The sequence below is a fragment of the Rhinatrema bivittatum genome, chromosome 1, assembly GCF_901001135.1.
Source record: "Rhinatrema bivittatum chromosome 1, aRhiBiv1.1, whole genome shotgun sequence".
Classification (NCBI taxonomy): domain Eukaryota; kingdom Metazoa; phylum Chordata; class Amphibia; order Gymnophiona; family Rhinatrematidae; genus Rhinatrema; species Rhinatrema bivittatum.
The window spans coordinates 41,117,457-41,132,791 of record NC_042615.1 but is presented as its reverse complement, the minus strand read 5'-3'; the positions used below and the strand labels follow the sequence as shown (position 1 = coordinate 41,132,791).

Here is a 15,335-nt window from a genome sequence, read left to right as displayed (position 1 = left end):
AGGCTGTCTCTCATTCTCATATGCTCATTTTCACTCACTCACACACAAAGCCTGTCTCTCTCCTGGGGTGAGTAGGCCCGAGCCTACTCGCCCCAGGATCCCAGCTATAAGCTCCGGTTCACCTTCACTCGCGGCGGTGGGCAGCTTTCTCCGTCCCCGAGTGCCTGTAGCCCCCTCTGCCGCTTCTGACTCCTGCACGGCTCCTTCCCATACTCAGCAGGCCGCAGAGTGACGCCGCCATCCTGCTTCCTCTGGGCCCTGGCTTAGGCACACGTGCGCGCAACTCCCTGATTCTTAAAGGGGCCGCAGCGAGAAAATAGATAAATGCACTTTACCTATGTAAGTAGAGTTTTGAAAATTGCTACAAAATATGCCATTGAATTGTTCATAAAATATTCATATGCAAGTTCACTTTACGTGCGTAAATGGCTTTTAAAAATTGTTACAATAGTATGTTACAGTTACACGTGTAAATCCATTTGAAAATTACCTCATGGTATTTTATATTTTCATACATAACTCACTTGAAAATTCACCTGTAAGCATGCAAATGCTTTTGAAAATCAGTTCCTAAAGCTGTGCAACCTTCAGAGTTTTCTGTTTTGTTTTTTTTTTTGGGGGGGGGGGGGTGTTTCCCCCAGGTAGGTATTGTTTCATTTAATATTTATTTCATTTCTGTTTCTTTGCAGAAATGAAATAAACATTTAAAAAAAATGAGATGAGATCTCCCCAGCTCCCCTCCCGTCACCCCAAAAAAAGTGCCAGGGCTGGGAGCCACATATCTTACCAATGGGGGGATCACCTCCTGCCGCTAGGTCATCAGCTTTCAAATGGCACTGGTGGAACCCGAGACATCAAAATGATGCATTCTTAGGGCTGGTCAGAGCCATTTTCCTGTACAGCTGTACAAACAAATGGCCGTACAAGAAAATGGGGCTGCCCAGCCCTCAGACCAGCACCATTTTGAAGTTGTTATAGCACCAGTCTCGGTACAGACCAGCGCCATTTGAAAGCGCCTGACCCAGAAGCAGGAGGTGAGTGGATTTCCCTCCTCCCACTCAGGACACCCAAGGATGGTCTAAGTGGTGCCAGGATTGTTTTGAGTAAGATTGTGCAGTGGTAAAAATTTTGTTTTGTTTTTAATTTTGTTATTGGGGTGTTTTTTCCCCCCAAAAATTTCATTTAATGTTTATTTAAATTTCTTTAGTGTTCAAAACCAAAATAAACATTTTTTAAAAACACCCCAAAAGCACAATAAAAAAAAAAGAAACGGGGTCTTTCGAGGCTGCCCGTCTCCACCACCTATCCCTCTCACCTTCAAAAATGCTGTGGCCAGGATCCTCCCTGGCCCCCAATTTTATTCAGTCTGGGGGGATCCACTGGGGAGACCTAGGATCAGGGCAAAGCTTTGCATAGGACTAGGTCATGGTAGGTCGGCGAGACAGCACACCTAGGCCCTATGCAAGGCCTGGGCCTAGTGCCAGAGCTTAGGCCTGATACTGGGGCCAGGCCCAATGCCGGACCCTGACACCTGGCCTCAACTCGGATCCAGGCCCAATGCCTGGGGCCCAACACAGAGGCTGGGTCCCGATGCTGGGGCCTAGGCTCAGGCCCCAGGCCCAAGTCCAGAGACCAGGCCTTAGAGGGCCTCTTGCAACGTCTTCTTTCTTCCTACTCGAAATGATGGCATCCGCTCAGGATGCACTGGAGTTAATTAACTCTGGCACATCCTTCCCAGCAGAAGGTGGCCTTTTTGATATACCTCAGTTTCAATTAGACATCATAAATGGACCTCTGAGGTCCGAGTTTCGGGCCTGGGCCTGACTCTGGGCTGAGGCCCTGGCACCGAGACTCGGCCTCTGGAGCAAACGCTGGTGTTGGGCCTGGGACAGGCATTAGGACCTGTTCTCTGGGTCAGGCCATGGCATTGGGCCTGGGTACAGGCCAAGGTTCAGGCTTTGGGACCTGACTTCCGCATTAGGCTGGGACATTGGATCAGATAAGTGAGTCATGCTTAGGCGTAGGTCGGGGCCCCTGTTTGGGTCTCAGCCTATTCCTTAGGCGAGGCCTGACGGGTGACTTTTTATCTCCCTTATTTTGAAAACAGCCTGAAACGAAATAGGAAATTTCGTCTCATTTGGCATTTCATTCCTCCCAAATGTACATCCCTAGTTCCGAGCCCCCAGTACCTTTTGAGAGGAATTGGAATTTGTGGGTCAGCTCCCGAAAAGCCTCAGGTTGGCCCAAGATGGCCCCAGGGAAGCCTCAGGTCCACTCTGGGCAGGCCCCAGGGAAGCCTCAGGTCAGTTCTGGGGAGGCCATGGGGAAGTCCAGTCAATCCAAGGAGTTTCCTGTGGGGCCTCAGGTTAACACAGCGGAAGCCTCAGTTTGGCCCCGGGAAAGATCCAGGGAAGCCTCGCTTTGGCCCGGAGAGGCCCCCGGGAAACCATGGGTTAACCTGGAGAGGCCTCAGGGAAGCCACAGCTTGATGTTATAGAGGGTTTTTTCCCTTTTATTTTTCAAAATGAAACTAAATTAAAATCAACAAAATTTCATTGGTTTTTCTTTTTTCATTTTTTCAAACAAATGCACATCCCTAACATTCAGCGGGCTGGTGAGTGAGAAAGTTTCCTGGATAACTTTACCTAGATTTTGAGCTATCTTCCACAGCCCGATAAGTGCTCCTCTGAATATTCCCAGATAAAGTTATTTGGTGAACTTGTGGACAGGGATGCTAGTGCCCATTTCACTAGGCATTCTGAAAGGTGTAAAATTGTGCATGAAACAGTTAGGCTTACTTGTGACAGAGTCAAGAGCGTGCGAGGTGGGAAAACACACACAGGGGTAGATTTTAAAAGCCCTGCGCGCGTAAATCCTGCCGGAATTATGCGCGCAGGGCACTCGTGCGCCGGCGCACCTATTTTCCATAGGCCGCCAGCGCGCGCAAAGCCCCGGGACGCGCGCAAGTCCCGGGGCTTCGTAAAAGGGGTGTGAGGGGGCGTGTCCGGGGCCAGGGGGCAGGTCCGGGGGCGTGGTGACGGTTCGGGGGCAGCCCAGGAGGGCGGACCCGAGTCCCCCGGCACTGCGGCCTGGCCCCGGACACGCACCCTCACACCTCACACGCAGGCTGCGTGGCTCAGGGAACGGAGGCAGGCTGCGTGGCTCGGCGCGCTCAGGCTGCCGATTTTGCGCAGCCTTGCGAGCGCAGACCCCGGATTTTATAAGATACGCATGGCTACGTGCGTATCTTATAAAATCTGGCGTACTTTTGTTTGCGCCAGTTGCGTGAACAAAAGTACGAGCGCACATACTTTTTTAAGATCAGTGTGTTGTAAGCCGTCTGCTTTCGGGGCCTCGGACTTTAAAGGTTGCATGTGACTAGCAACATCAGGTGACTTTTTTTTATTCTCTCTTCCGGTCCTTGTCCTTATATAGGGCAGAGCTGTCAAAATTGGTTGATTCACCACCAAGGATATGATGTCAATTGATGGACCGAATCTGATATGGGGAGTAAGGGGAGGAGGGCAAGGGAAAAGAGAGTGCAAATTAATGCAGATAGTCAGAAGCGGGGTCAGGATTCCAGTAGAGGAGCTCTCATTTTTTCAGGCAAGCTCGGGACTGCCGACTTTGCAGAGAGCTACAAATGACACAAATTAAAATACTCCTGTATTCCCGGTTGTAGAATTGTAAAAAAAAAAAAAAAGCTATTGATATCCTGTAATTTTTCTTTGCACAGCCCTAAATGGGTGGCTAGGAGAGAGAGCCCAGGACAGGGGGATAAAGCGTACTGGATTTCTTTCTGTTTTTATTTGTAAAATGGTATAAACTCTTTCTTGCAGGACAGAATGCAGTATTTCATCTGACCTCTGCTGCTTGGCTTCATTGATTCTCTTCCAAGCTGTCTAACTCACATTTTCTCGCTGTTCCATCTCTGTCAGATTTTCTTTTTCTAGACTCCTGTGCCTCTTTTTTTTTTTTTTTACCTCAATGCCGTACACATCCGCACTCCACATGCTTTCCGCGCTTCCATCTCTTCCTCTGTCCCTTTTGCTAAGTTGTTTCTAGTTGTGCTTCCTTTTTTCTGTCACCTCCTTCTCTCCGCGTTCCATCGGCTTCTTCTCTGGTCTCGGAGCCCCGTTCTTGTTATTTCTACCCCTGTATTTTATTCCCATTCCCTGTTCATTCTTTTTTGTCGTCCTTCCTTTTTTTTCTGCCGTTAATCACTTTTCATTGATCCTTATTTTCTTTTTTTTTCCCCATCTCTCCTCTCCACCCCCACTCCCTGTCTCTTCACCCTAATCCCCATCTCACAAACCCCATATACCTCACACACTCACACGTGCACACACTCACGTGTACACATACACACACATGCTCACACGTGCACACACTCACGTGTACACACACACACACACATACTCACATGTGCACACACTCACGTGTACACATACTCAGGCATGCAGACACATATCCTTACCCCCATACACATTCACCAACCTCACACAAAAAAGCTGAAGCCTCAGACAAAAGGATGGTAAAAAGGAATTTCCAAAGCGTTCACACACGCACACATACACACATGCAAACGCATCGCACCACCCTCTTACACACACCCATTACCAGCCACAGTCACACACACACACACATCCCCTTCTCAAACACCCCAAGCACACCCACATCACGTACCCTTGCCCCCATAAACACTCACTGACCCCCCCACACATACCTCACCCTCTACATACACTGCCACATGCCCCACCCCACACTCCCACATACACTGCCACATGCCCCGCCCCACACTCCCACATACACTGCCACATGCCCCACCCCACACTCCCACATACACTGCCACATGCCCCGCCCCACACTCCCACATACGCTCCCACACGCCTCCACCCCTTCACACACATCCATGTGCACAAACACACACGTAGCCCACACACCTCCCAGTACACCCACCCACACCTTCATACTTCTCACAGACAGAAAATAAATGACACAATTTCTCAATTTACCCTCCATACACACCCGCATACACACACACTTGCCCCAACCACACCTCCCACTTACACACACACACACACAGAGCCATATCCATGAAAGCCCATGCCCAATAACTTCTCTCACACCCAAAATCCTACCACACATTAACTCCCTCATACAACAAAATCTCCCACATACACAAACCTACCCAAATATACACATCCATCCCTCAACAAACACTCCAACACCTATACAAACCCACTCCCTCCACGTATACATACACACACAACCACTACCTACACACTTCTTCACAACCACATCCACTACCTACAACCACATAGTCATAACCCCAAAACCACACATTCAGACACTCCATACACATACAATCCCTTCTACCCACATAAGCCCTTACTCATCCAAAAACATTCAGACTCCCCACACTTCCATCTCCACTAAACACCTCCACACATACACACACACAGACGTACACACTCTCATATCCCCTTACATACAGCTCCACCACCCACACTTATGCATGCACACACTGACATCCTCCCAAACATAACACCACCCATCCTCACCCCACCTATCCACCCTCATACCCCCCCCCCCAACACACACACACACACATATCCCTTGTACAAATGTATTTTGGAAACCATTCCTGAATCCATGACTCTGCTTGCTTTCTTTTGTTTCTACTGTGTAAATTTGCATCTGGTGCTGATAGTAAATCAAATCTCTCTACAATTCATATATTCCATAAGTGTGTTCTGTCACTAATTCTGCTAAACAGTAGTGTTTTATTAACATAATCACAAAAATAAGGCAGAAGAAAAATAAAATGTTCAAAATGGGTGCTTTTTTTTTTTTTTCTATATGAATTGGCATAGTGTTGTAGTTACTCGGATTACCTAGCGTGAGCAAAGGCATTCCCAGGGCAGGGCTGTGGAGGGATTTGCACTCACGCGTATACTCTTGCCTTTTATAAAGTATGCACATAGGTTTCCCTACCAAAAAAAAAAAAAAAAAGACTGCGCACACATTAGCAGGTGTAAATGAGCGTGGAAAGTCCTGCTGGAATCATTTTCAAAGGGAAAGTGCACACGTACATTATTTTCTCTTCGAAAGCTGGTGTGAAACCGGCAGTTAACTGACTTTGAATCTATCCAAGCAGTTACCTAATTACCCCCTGACTGTGCAAATTTTTTTCATTTCCAAAAGTAAGACCTTGATAAACTTCCTCCTTCCTGAGAGTCTTCAGTATGTGGCTGGTGCTCTTTGATGGCAGAGGTAAGGAGGTCAATAATATGAGAGGGGAGGGAACAAGCTTTCCAGCCTGGGTTGTAGTGCTTATTCAGTGCACCTTGCCAACCAGCCAGGGGAGGGGCCTGGTGCCTGCCTTGGACAACGGCCAGACCAGAGGGAAAGTTCAGGGAAGGGAAGCCAGGAATGCTCAGGCCTGGATTTTGCTTTCATTTTCTTCTTCGTACGGTACATGGACGGTCCCGAACTGCTTTGGGATGATGCCAGTTTTCAATTTGCAAGCTTCACCTTAATAAAGGAGTGTGCGGGCAGTGCAGGGTCTGAAGGAGGTCCACCACAGGCAACCGCACAAGGTAAAATCATTTGCAAAAAGTATTCATTTTATTAGATTTTTTTTTTTTTTTAAGCTGCGAGTCATACCATCTCCTTTTAAAATAAGGCCCAGCATTTGATGGTCTTAATGGTCGTTTCATGGGGCAGGAAATGGATTTTTAATTTTGTGTTGGGTTGAAAATGAACATTGAAGTGGACATGAAATACCCTCTGGAGGAGAGAGCCTGCAGACCTGTGTGACGCTGAACTTCATTGTAAAGGCAGAACGTTTTGCAGTTGTATTCCTGTAATAGGCATTCACTGAAAAGTTCTGTTTTACATTGTGAAATTTGCCTGTTTTTGCATTTAGCAGAGTATGTAAGTATTATGTTTAATTAAAAAAAAAAATTCAGGTACATGTATAAAATCAGCCTTATTACACAATGAGTATTACGGAATAATTCCTGTGATAGCCTCATTGAAAAGCCTCCAAGATCTGTACAATTGAATAAATTCCACATGTCACAATTATTCTCTGTGGGGCTGATGGTTTTATCGCGGATTTTTCGGCGCTGACCATGCTCAGGCATGTAATATGGGTTTTAGCACCAAGAAACCCCATGCTAAGAAAGCACGGGTGCATGCAAACTGCATGCAAGCAAAAGTATCAGCTACTCTAGGGCGATACAGAGAGCTGCTTTAGCAGGGAGAAATTTTAGTACGCATTGTTTAGCATGGTACATTTAACGGCAGGGTCAGGGCAGGAGTATAACTGAAGTCGCATTTCTGGTGGCCTTTATTCTGATGCGTGTATTAGGTGCTTTTCTGTGGTAAGCATGGATTACGTATAGTTTTTCTTTTTTTTTCATGGTTTGCTACATTTTGCGGATGAGCTAAAGAATTAGAGGGGCACAAAGCTTTAAAGCAGAGAAGAGAAAGGGAAGAGAAAGAAAGAAAGACACTTTCTCTTCGAAGAAGAAAGGAAGGTCCAAGAGGAGCAGGCTGTCCTGGTTTCAGGACAACACTTCGGGGGTAACTGGAGACAGAGGGGACCTGGACAGATAGACTGAGCTCTAGGGCAATTCTTTCTCTCATGAAGAAATGAGAGATGATATTGACCTTCTAACGAATGGCGGACATGCCATTGGTCAAGCTTCTCGGGGCCTTGCATTTTCTTGCCACGGGTTCTTTCCAGAATGGCAGGGGCTGTAGTGGCCGGTGTGAACCGGTCAGCGTTTTCAAGGCATTTCAGCCAGGGACTGAGGGCCGTAATGAAACGAGTCAGGGAGTACATCAGGTAACCCACGGCAGCTTATGGAGTGGCCGGAGATGAAGCTCGCTTGCTTCGATATTAGCTGGCATGCCGAATGTAACGAGTGCAATCGACTGCACCTGTGTCGCTGTCACCCCCCCACCACAGGAGAGAAATGGCTTTCCGCAACAGGAAGCATTCCCACTCCCTGAATGCACAAGTTGTGTGCAGTGTGCACGTGAAGATTCTCAGTGTTGCCTCCAATTTTTCGGAAGTAGCCATGACTCCTTCATCCTTGCGCAGTTTGCGCTGGCCCAGTATTTCACCGAAAGGAAATACTGCGAAAGCTGGCTGCTGGGTAGGTTTGCAATAAAAGTCAAACCAAAGCAGAAGCAAAAAATGTGAAAATGTAAGCTCTCTGGGGTGGGTACCGAAAGCGGAATGGTACACATGTCCTGGTGCAAGGGGCCAAAAGTGCATACTATTCCAGTGTACAAAGAGGGGTGCACTGCTTGTGCTCTTGACTCTGCTTTTTATTGCAGGTTTCAGTGTTACCGTTGCCGCTCCTGATCTTCCTTCTGGCGCAGATGCTGCTACACTTGAATGCCTTTTCTCTGTGCATTAAATGCTCCTCCCCCTTGACTCTGCCACCCCCCCCCCTCCCGAAACGTTGTCTCTTCTCTTCCTGTTAACATTCCAGAGCACTGTTCTTGCTGGGCCCCTAGGGGGCGTCGGATTGCTTTGGACTTGCATTTCTTGCTGGGTTTTTTTCTCTCTCTCTTTCCCTGTCTTTTTCAGGTGGGGGCATCATTAGTGCTCTTCCTGCAGTTTCAGACATGGGGCACTCTTCCTTCTGTCTGGACCACATCTGTCTTTGGGTAACCTTGTCCTCAGGCGGAATATCCACTGCCTGTGCACCCTTCTGTGAAGGGCTTGAAGCAGGACGGCCTCTGCTCCTCGAAGATCCACCTTTCTTCTTCTTTTTTTTTTTATTTTTTTTTTAATTTTTATTTTCCAAATTTTTAACATAATATAACAAGCATACAACTTGCTATGGAAATACAGTACAATTTTAAATGTAAATCCAAAAATAAGAAATAAAGTATAACAATTTACTCTTTCTACTAAAAAATAAAGGAAATATTGGGAGGACTGGTAATATAGGGAGCAAAATTAAGGAAACATATTTTAAGCTTAATTCAGGTCGTCAGGTAATTGACATAACCAACTATATTAACGGACTCACACGTGTACTATCTCTGGGTGTGGGCTTCCAAAAATGCTCTTAACTGATCTATTTCAAAGAAGGCATAGTTGACATTATTGTAATATACAGCACATTTTGCATGGATATCGTAGAACAAATTTCGCTCCTAATTTTAATACATCAGATCTTAACCCAAGAAAATTTTTTCATGTCATCTGTGTAGGTCTAGTCAGGTCTGGGTAAACCCAGACCTTTTGACCGTAAAACAGCAGTTGCCTATTACGGAAAAACATTTTTAGGACGTTATTATGCTCTGACATAAATGCAAACGTCACTAAGACCGGTCTCCTCTGAATAATTTCTGTTTCATTATAAAGTTCCAAGATTTCAGAAATGTCCAATTGAGCAGGTTGTTCTCTCTCCATTTTCCCTGGAAATATTTTGAGGTAGGTAATAAATCTTCATAATCACAGGTGGTGCTGACTCAGGAATATTTAATATTTTTAACATATAGGTCTTGAATAACTCCAGTGGAGAGATTAACCTGATCACAGGAAAATTTAACACCCTTAAGCTGCACATTCTTGAAGCATTTTCAAGACTTTCCAATCTTCTGTTTACTATTTGGTCTGACTTAATTAGATTTTGAGTAATTTTTTCTGTATCTGTAAGTCTCTTGTCCATTTCTTCCAGCTTTTGATTATAGGTAGATAGTAAATTAGTATTTATTAACACTTGGTTTTTTTGTATCTGCTGTAACCTGAGACAGCTTAGTCGGAGAGGACTCAATTGATTTTACCGCCTTTCTTCTTCTGACATTAAGCGTCTTCTTCCTCGCTCTTCCCTCTCGCTTCTTCCTACCAAAGCTTCTGCCACTCTAATTCTTTGGCTCGCCCGCAAAACACACCAAACCATGAAAACAAAAGAAAAATGTACATAGTCCAGTGTTTGGGTAATTGCCAGGTTCTTGTGGCCTGGTTTGGCCTCTGTTGGAAACAGGATGCTGGGCTTGATGGACCCTTGGTCTGACCCAGCATGGCAATTTCTTATGTTCTTATGTTCTATGTTTGCCACAGAGCAGCAGAACAGACTGAAATGGCCACCAGACCCGCCGCCCCAGAAGCTCCTTCTCTTCCATTGCACTGGTTGCCACTTCTCCTCCAGCTTTTGGCTGCTGGTTCCCACCTGCTCATTGCTCCCAGATGATGACTGCTGGGACGGGTCTCTACCTTCCTGAGCACCACTTCCACTCCCTGCTCCCTTTCCTCCCTCCCCCTCTCCCTGCTCTGGCACCTCCACCCTCCTTCTTTCATCCCCCCCCCTCTAACCGCACCCTTTACCTTAATGCGAGCCACTCTCCTCCTGCCCCATCCCCCCCCGCCCGACTACACTCTACTGATCCATGCACCGCACTCTTCCTATCCTCTCTGTCACCACTCGCCCACCTGTCACGCTCATCTGCCCCCCTCCCCATTCCCACCCCCTCTATCATGCTTCAGTCTCTCCACAGCCACAAACACCTACTCTGCTCTTTCAAGAACCTGAAAACACAAGTGGATAAAAAGACAGACAATCACAGGCCAACAAAATCAGATGCACTCAAGAACACAGACAAAAGGATGGGAAACATCAGGAGAAAAAAAAAACAACAGCACGTTTGACAGCACTGAGCAATCGCAAATGAACAACTACCAACTCCAACACCTATAAAACCTCCAGTTCCCAGACTAGAGCTCGCCTAACACCATCCAGCACCTCCGCAACGGCCCTGGAAGAGGCTGTCGTTTATTGCCCTGAAAGGAGGCGTGTCCAAGAAAGCTGACGGACACTCCGTATGCACCACCAATCCCACCACAGGCCTGCCTAGGTCACTTCTATCCACCAATAGGGAACACCGCAGCATTTTTCAAACTAGCGCTGTATTTTACCGCTGGTTTTAATGCCGGTTTTGTGGTGCATTTTGGGCTTACAGTGGATATTCAGCACCAGTTTGATTTGCATACCATCAGGGATGGATTTAGGATTTTTGGCCGCCCCTAGGCACTTATGGTGCTTTCGGCCCTCCCGCTAAATGGGATTCAGCAGAGCTGAAAGGCAGCAAATCTTAGCCAGCCTGCTGCTCCTTAGGCACAGGCGTGAGGGTGGCTATTGACAATTTTGGAGCTGCGTACCACCAGTTTACTGCACTGAGCCAGAGCCTTGTGTTTTTAACGTGCGCGCTGTGAAAAATCGGAGCTAAAATTCTGTGCCGGTTTTGGCACTGGTTTTATTACATCGGCCCTTGCGTAAATGCATTGGTGTTTGGTTCCAAGCATGCGCTCGTAAGGGGAATGCACTGGATTTTAGTGTGTGGATTGGTTTCCTGCATACAAGAATTCTTCTTCAAAAGTGTTATTTTTTTTTAAATAGGTGTTTACCTTTGTATTTCTTTTTTAACAGAGGCACTGAGAAGATTGCAGATCTTTATTCTTGTTTTTTGTGTTTTTGATTTCAGAACTTTGAATGGAGGTAAGCCAGCTGGTACTGTCGAAGTTACCCTGGTAAACATGGGGGAGACAGAGGACGGGGAAGCCGGCCGCATCACAACAGACGCGCAGGGACAAAAGGTAAGGAACTTCGGCTTGTACACTTTGAATTAGAAATGATCGGCTGTGCCAGACCCCGATATTTAATAAAAACACAGAGAAGGTGGCTCATTGTCATTCATCGAAATAGCTCTGAAATAAAGTACACCGAGCTCATCAGTTCCCTCACCGAACCTGTAAATTTGCATACAAAAAAACAAAAAACCCCAAATAGATTTCAGGCTAGAAAAGCATGTCTTCTGGGTCTTGTTTGGTCAAATCAAAACTTAAAAACTATTCAGTTTTAATTTCAGCTTTATCATAAGAGAACATTGCAGTTAGCAACTGGCAAAAAAAATGCTCCCTTTGCACAGGAGTTTGATTTTTAATGCCATTGACTTTCTTGTCTAAGGAAAATGTAGAATTAAGGGTCAGCAAACAAGCTGGACTAACTTAATTCATCTAAGGAACCTATTGGATAATACTGTTAAATTTTTTTGGGGCATGCATGCTTAAAATTCCACTTAATGAGCGACGCACTCTTTTTTTTTTTTGAAACTCACTATAGCAGGCGCACCAAAAAGGCAAGCATGCTAAGCTACACACTACAGCGTGTGCACACTGTTTCTTGAAAGCCCCCATGCTTATCGCTCCAAGTACCAAGGCAGGGGATTTCATCCCCCTACCCCCCCCCCCCCCCATCTAGATTTTTTGACTCCCAGTCAAAATCCCCTAGTGGTACTTCACTATTAGGTGATTTAGTTCAGCAAAATGGAGCGGTGCCGGCAGGAGCGTTGTCATGTCCCTCCCGCCATTGAAAATCGGGACCCTCTGGACTGGTAATAACACATCCCGTAAGAGTTGGAGGGGGCAGGGTCAGGTCACTCTGGATCGGGGAAAAGGATGGTCCAGCCTTGATGGGGGGCCCTAAATGTTGGGAGGGGGGAATTGATTAAGTTTAGGGTCTGGATGTTGAGGGGGTCCAGGCAGTCTTGAAAGAGGTCAGGGCACTGATGTCGGGCCTCGGGATGATCTACATGAGAGGTTGGGGCACTTATAGGGAAGTGGACACCTCACCAACAAGGGGTTGGGACCTGGATGCTGAGGGATCAGGGTAGGGCCTGGATATTGGGGAAAGGAGCGTGGGACATAAACCCCGTATTCTAATTGGCCCCTTCATTTTGGGCTGATTAGCATGGGGGATTTTTAGACAAAGCATGCATTGCTAACATTGCTAAATTTTAGCTTTTAGCAGGGGCTCACTAAATAATGCTCAGAGGGGAGCATACCATACTATATTTACCTTGTTCCTGACAAAGCCTCATTTGCATGCAAGTGCACTGCTACAGTCTTTGGAGCTTGGTTTGGTGTGCACCAGGGCCCTTAGTTCACAATACATAATTTGGTGTTGTGAGCTAAATGATCTTTGTGTTATTTATTTATTTTATTTATTTTTAATTTTTATATACCGGAATTCCTGTATACAATACAAATCAGTCCGGTTTACATGAAACGAAAAGATTGCCCTGGTCTGGGAGGTCAGACCGGGGTTTTTTTTTTACAAAGAACAATGAGCATTGAACATTGAACATTGAACAATAAAAGGCGCTTAGTTAAATTCTGGAGTTTGGAACGCTTGCCTGAAGAGCCAGGTTTTTAACTTTTTTTTTTAACTCTGGTAGACTGGGTTCGAGGCGTAGGTCTGGGGGGAGAGCGTTCCAATGGTGTGGTCCTGCAGTTGAGAGTGTTCTGGCTGACCTCTAGCGTGTGGGCTCCCGTGTCTTGTGAGAATCAGTATAAACGTACGCGCAGGCACTTGGCCAAGAGGATAAAGGATGACACCTTGCTTGGGTGTTCCAACATTGTGCTTCAAATCTGTGTGTCTTATGCTCTAAGGCAGAACTCTGACCAAGCAAATTGTTTCTCTGTATCATGTAAAATGGAAAGAAACATGTTTGGCACACTTGGGGTTTTGTATTTGTGAATGTTAACTTATTTTGGGACCCGTTAAGAAAACCCTTTTCCTATTACAGCCCCGTCAGTGTGGAATAGTGATTTTGCGCGTCCCTAGCTCCTCTTTTTGGACAGGAGCGGCGGCTGTCAGCGGGTTTGACAGCCGACGCTCAATTTTGCCGGCGTCGGTTCTCAAAACCCACTGACAGCCATGGGTTCGGAAACCGGACGCCGGCAAAATTGAGCGTCCGGTTTTCAACCCACGGGCCGACTTCAAATTTTTTTTTTTTTAACTTTTTGTAACTTTCGGGACCTCCGACTTAATATCGCCATGATATTAAGCCGGAGGGTGCACAGAAAAGCGTTTTTTACTGCTTTTCTGTGCACTTCCCCGGTGCCTGGAGAAATTAGCGCCTACCTTTGGGTAGGCGCTAATTTCTGAAAGTAAAATGTGCGGCTTGGCTGCACATTTTGTTTTCTGAATCGCGCGGGAATACCTAATAGGGCCATCAACATGCATTTGCATGTTGATGGCCCTATTAGGTTTGGGGGGGGAGGGGGAGTTGGACGTGCGTTTTCAACCCCTTACTGAATAAGGGGTAATGCTAGCGCATTGAAAACGCTCATCCAATCGCAGGTTAATAGTGAGCTCCACCGGAGCGCACTGTACTGTATCGGCCTGTAAGAGAGAAACAGCTCACGCTTCTACTTTTAACTGTCTGCAGGACAGTGCTCTAGTAGCCAGGTGGATCCTGGAGAAAACTGGGCTCTTTATATGCTGTGATTTCTTTTTTATTGGGTCACTATAAAAATAAGTTAAAAGTTCAAAAAGAATCATAATGCCATGATAAACACAATCCGAAAATGGCAGCACAGAAGCTTGAGACCACACTGGTCTCTCTGAAGACAAGTCCTGTGGAGTCTGATTAGCTCATGTACTACAACACCTTTGGATCCTTCATTCATTGGTCCAATGAAAGATCTCACGATCTGCAAAGAGAACCATATACCGGGGTTTTCCCAGACCTGTCCTGGGGGACCCCCACGGCCAGTTGAGCTATCAGCATATCCGCAACAAATATGCATGAGATAAATTTGCATATCACAGGGACTCACTATGCACAAATCTGTGTCATGCATATTCATTGTGGATATTCTGAAAACCTGACTGGCTGTGGGGTATATGCCATATACTATTTCTTTCTTCAGCTGTTCCTCCCTGTAGCTTAAATGATTAGCTCTGTGAGGACTGTCTTTTGTTTGTCATTTTGGAGCAGAACTGAACCTTCAACAGATTTTGAGTATTCTGCTGAATAGCAGGCAAATATTGTCTTACTCCCAATAATGTAACACCACTTAATTGCCTTAACCACACACTCAAATAGAGCTTAGCAAATAAGAAGCATAACTAGAGAGTGCAATTCAATAAGGAGGTAATTTTAAAAAGCATTTACACATTTAAAATTGGGTTTTACAGATATAAATGCACTTTACCCGTGTAAGTGGGCTTTTGAAAATTGCTACAATACATACCATTCATTTGTCCATAGGTTGTATACATGTAAGTTCACTTTGTGCACATAAATGGCTTTTTAAAATTGCTACGAAAGTATGTTACATTTACATGGGTAATTCCTTTGAAAATTGCCCTTTATGAGCACAAGCTCATAAATCATCATGTAAACTTAATACTACCTGCCAACTGGAAAAAAGGGCCTTGAATTCTCAGTCTGTGCTAATTCGTTCAGTTACCTTCAGGAAGTTTCTTTCCAGTAGACCTTCCTCCCTTGAACTGGGG

At 45.9% G+C, this 15,335-nt stretch overlaps 1 protein-coding gene across 5 annotated transcripts in view; it reads left to right on the top strand.

Annotated features, from left to right (window-relative positions):
- The window catches only part of INPP4B (inositol polyphosphate-4-phosphatase type II B), a 1,386,300-nt gene that overhangs the window by 936,896 nt on the left and 434,069 nt on the right, over positions 1 to 15,335 (top strand). For 4 of the 5 annotated variants that reach the window (XM_029598221.1, XM_029598061.1, XM_029598140.1 and 1 more), the window contains one exon: positions 11,515 to 11,626. In XM_029598221.1, the coding sequence (XP_029454081.1) occupies positions 11,515 to 11,626 (112 nt within the window). Of the gene's footprint in view, positions 1 to 6,466; positions 6,603 to 11,514; positions 11,627 to 15,335 lie in introns of those variants that run through there. The other variant, XM_029598395.1, reaches the window with a different exon arrangement.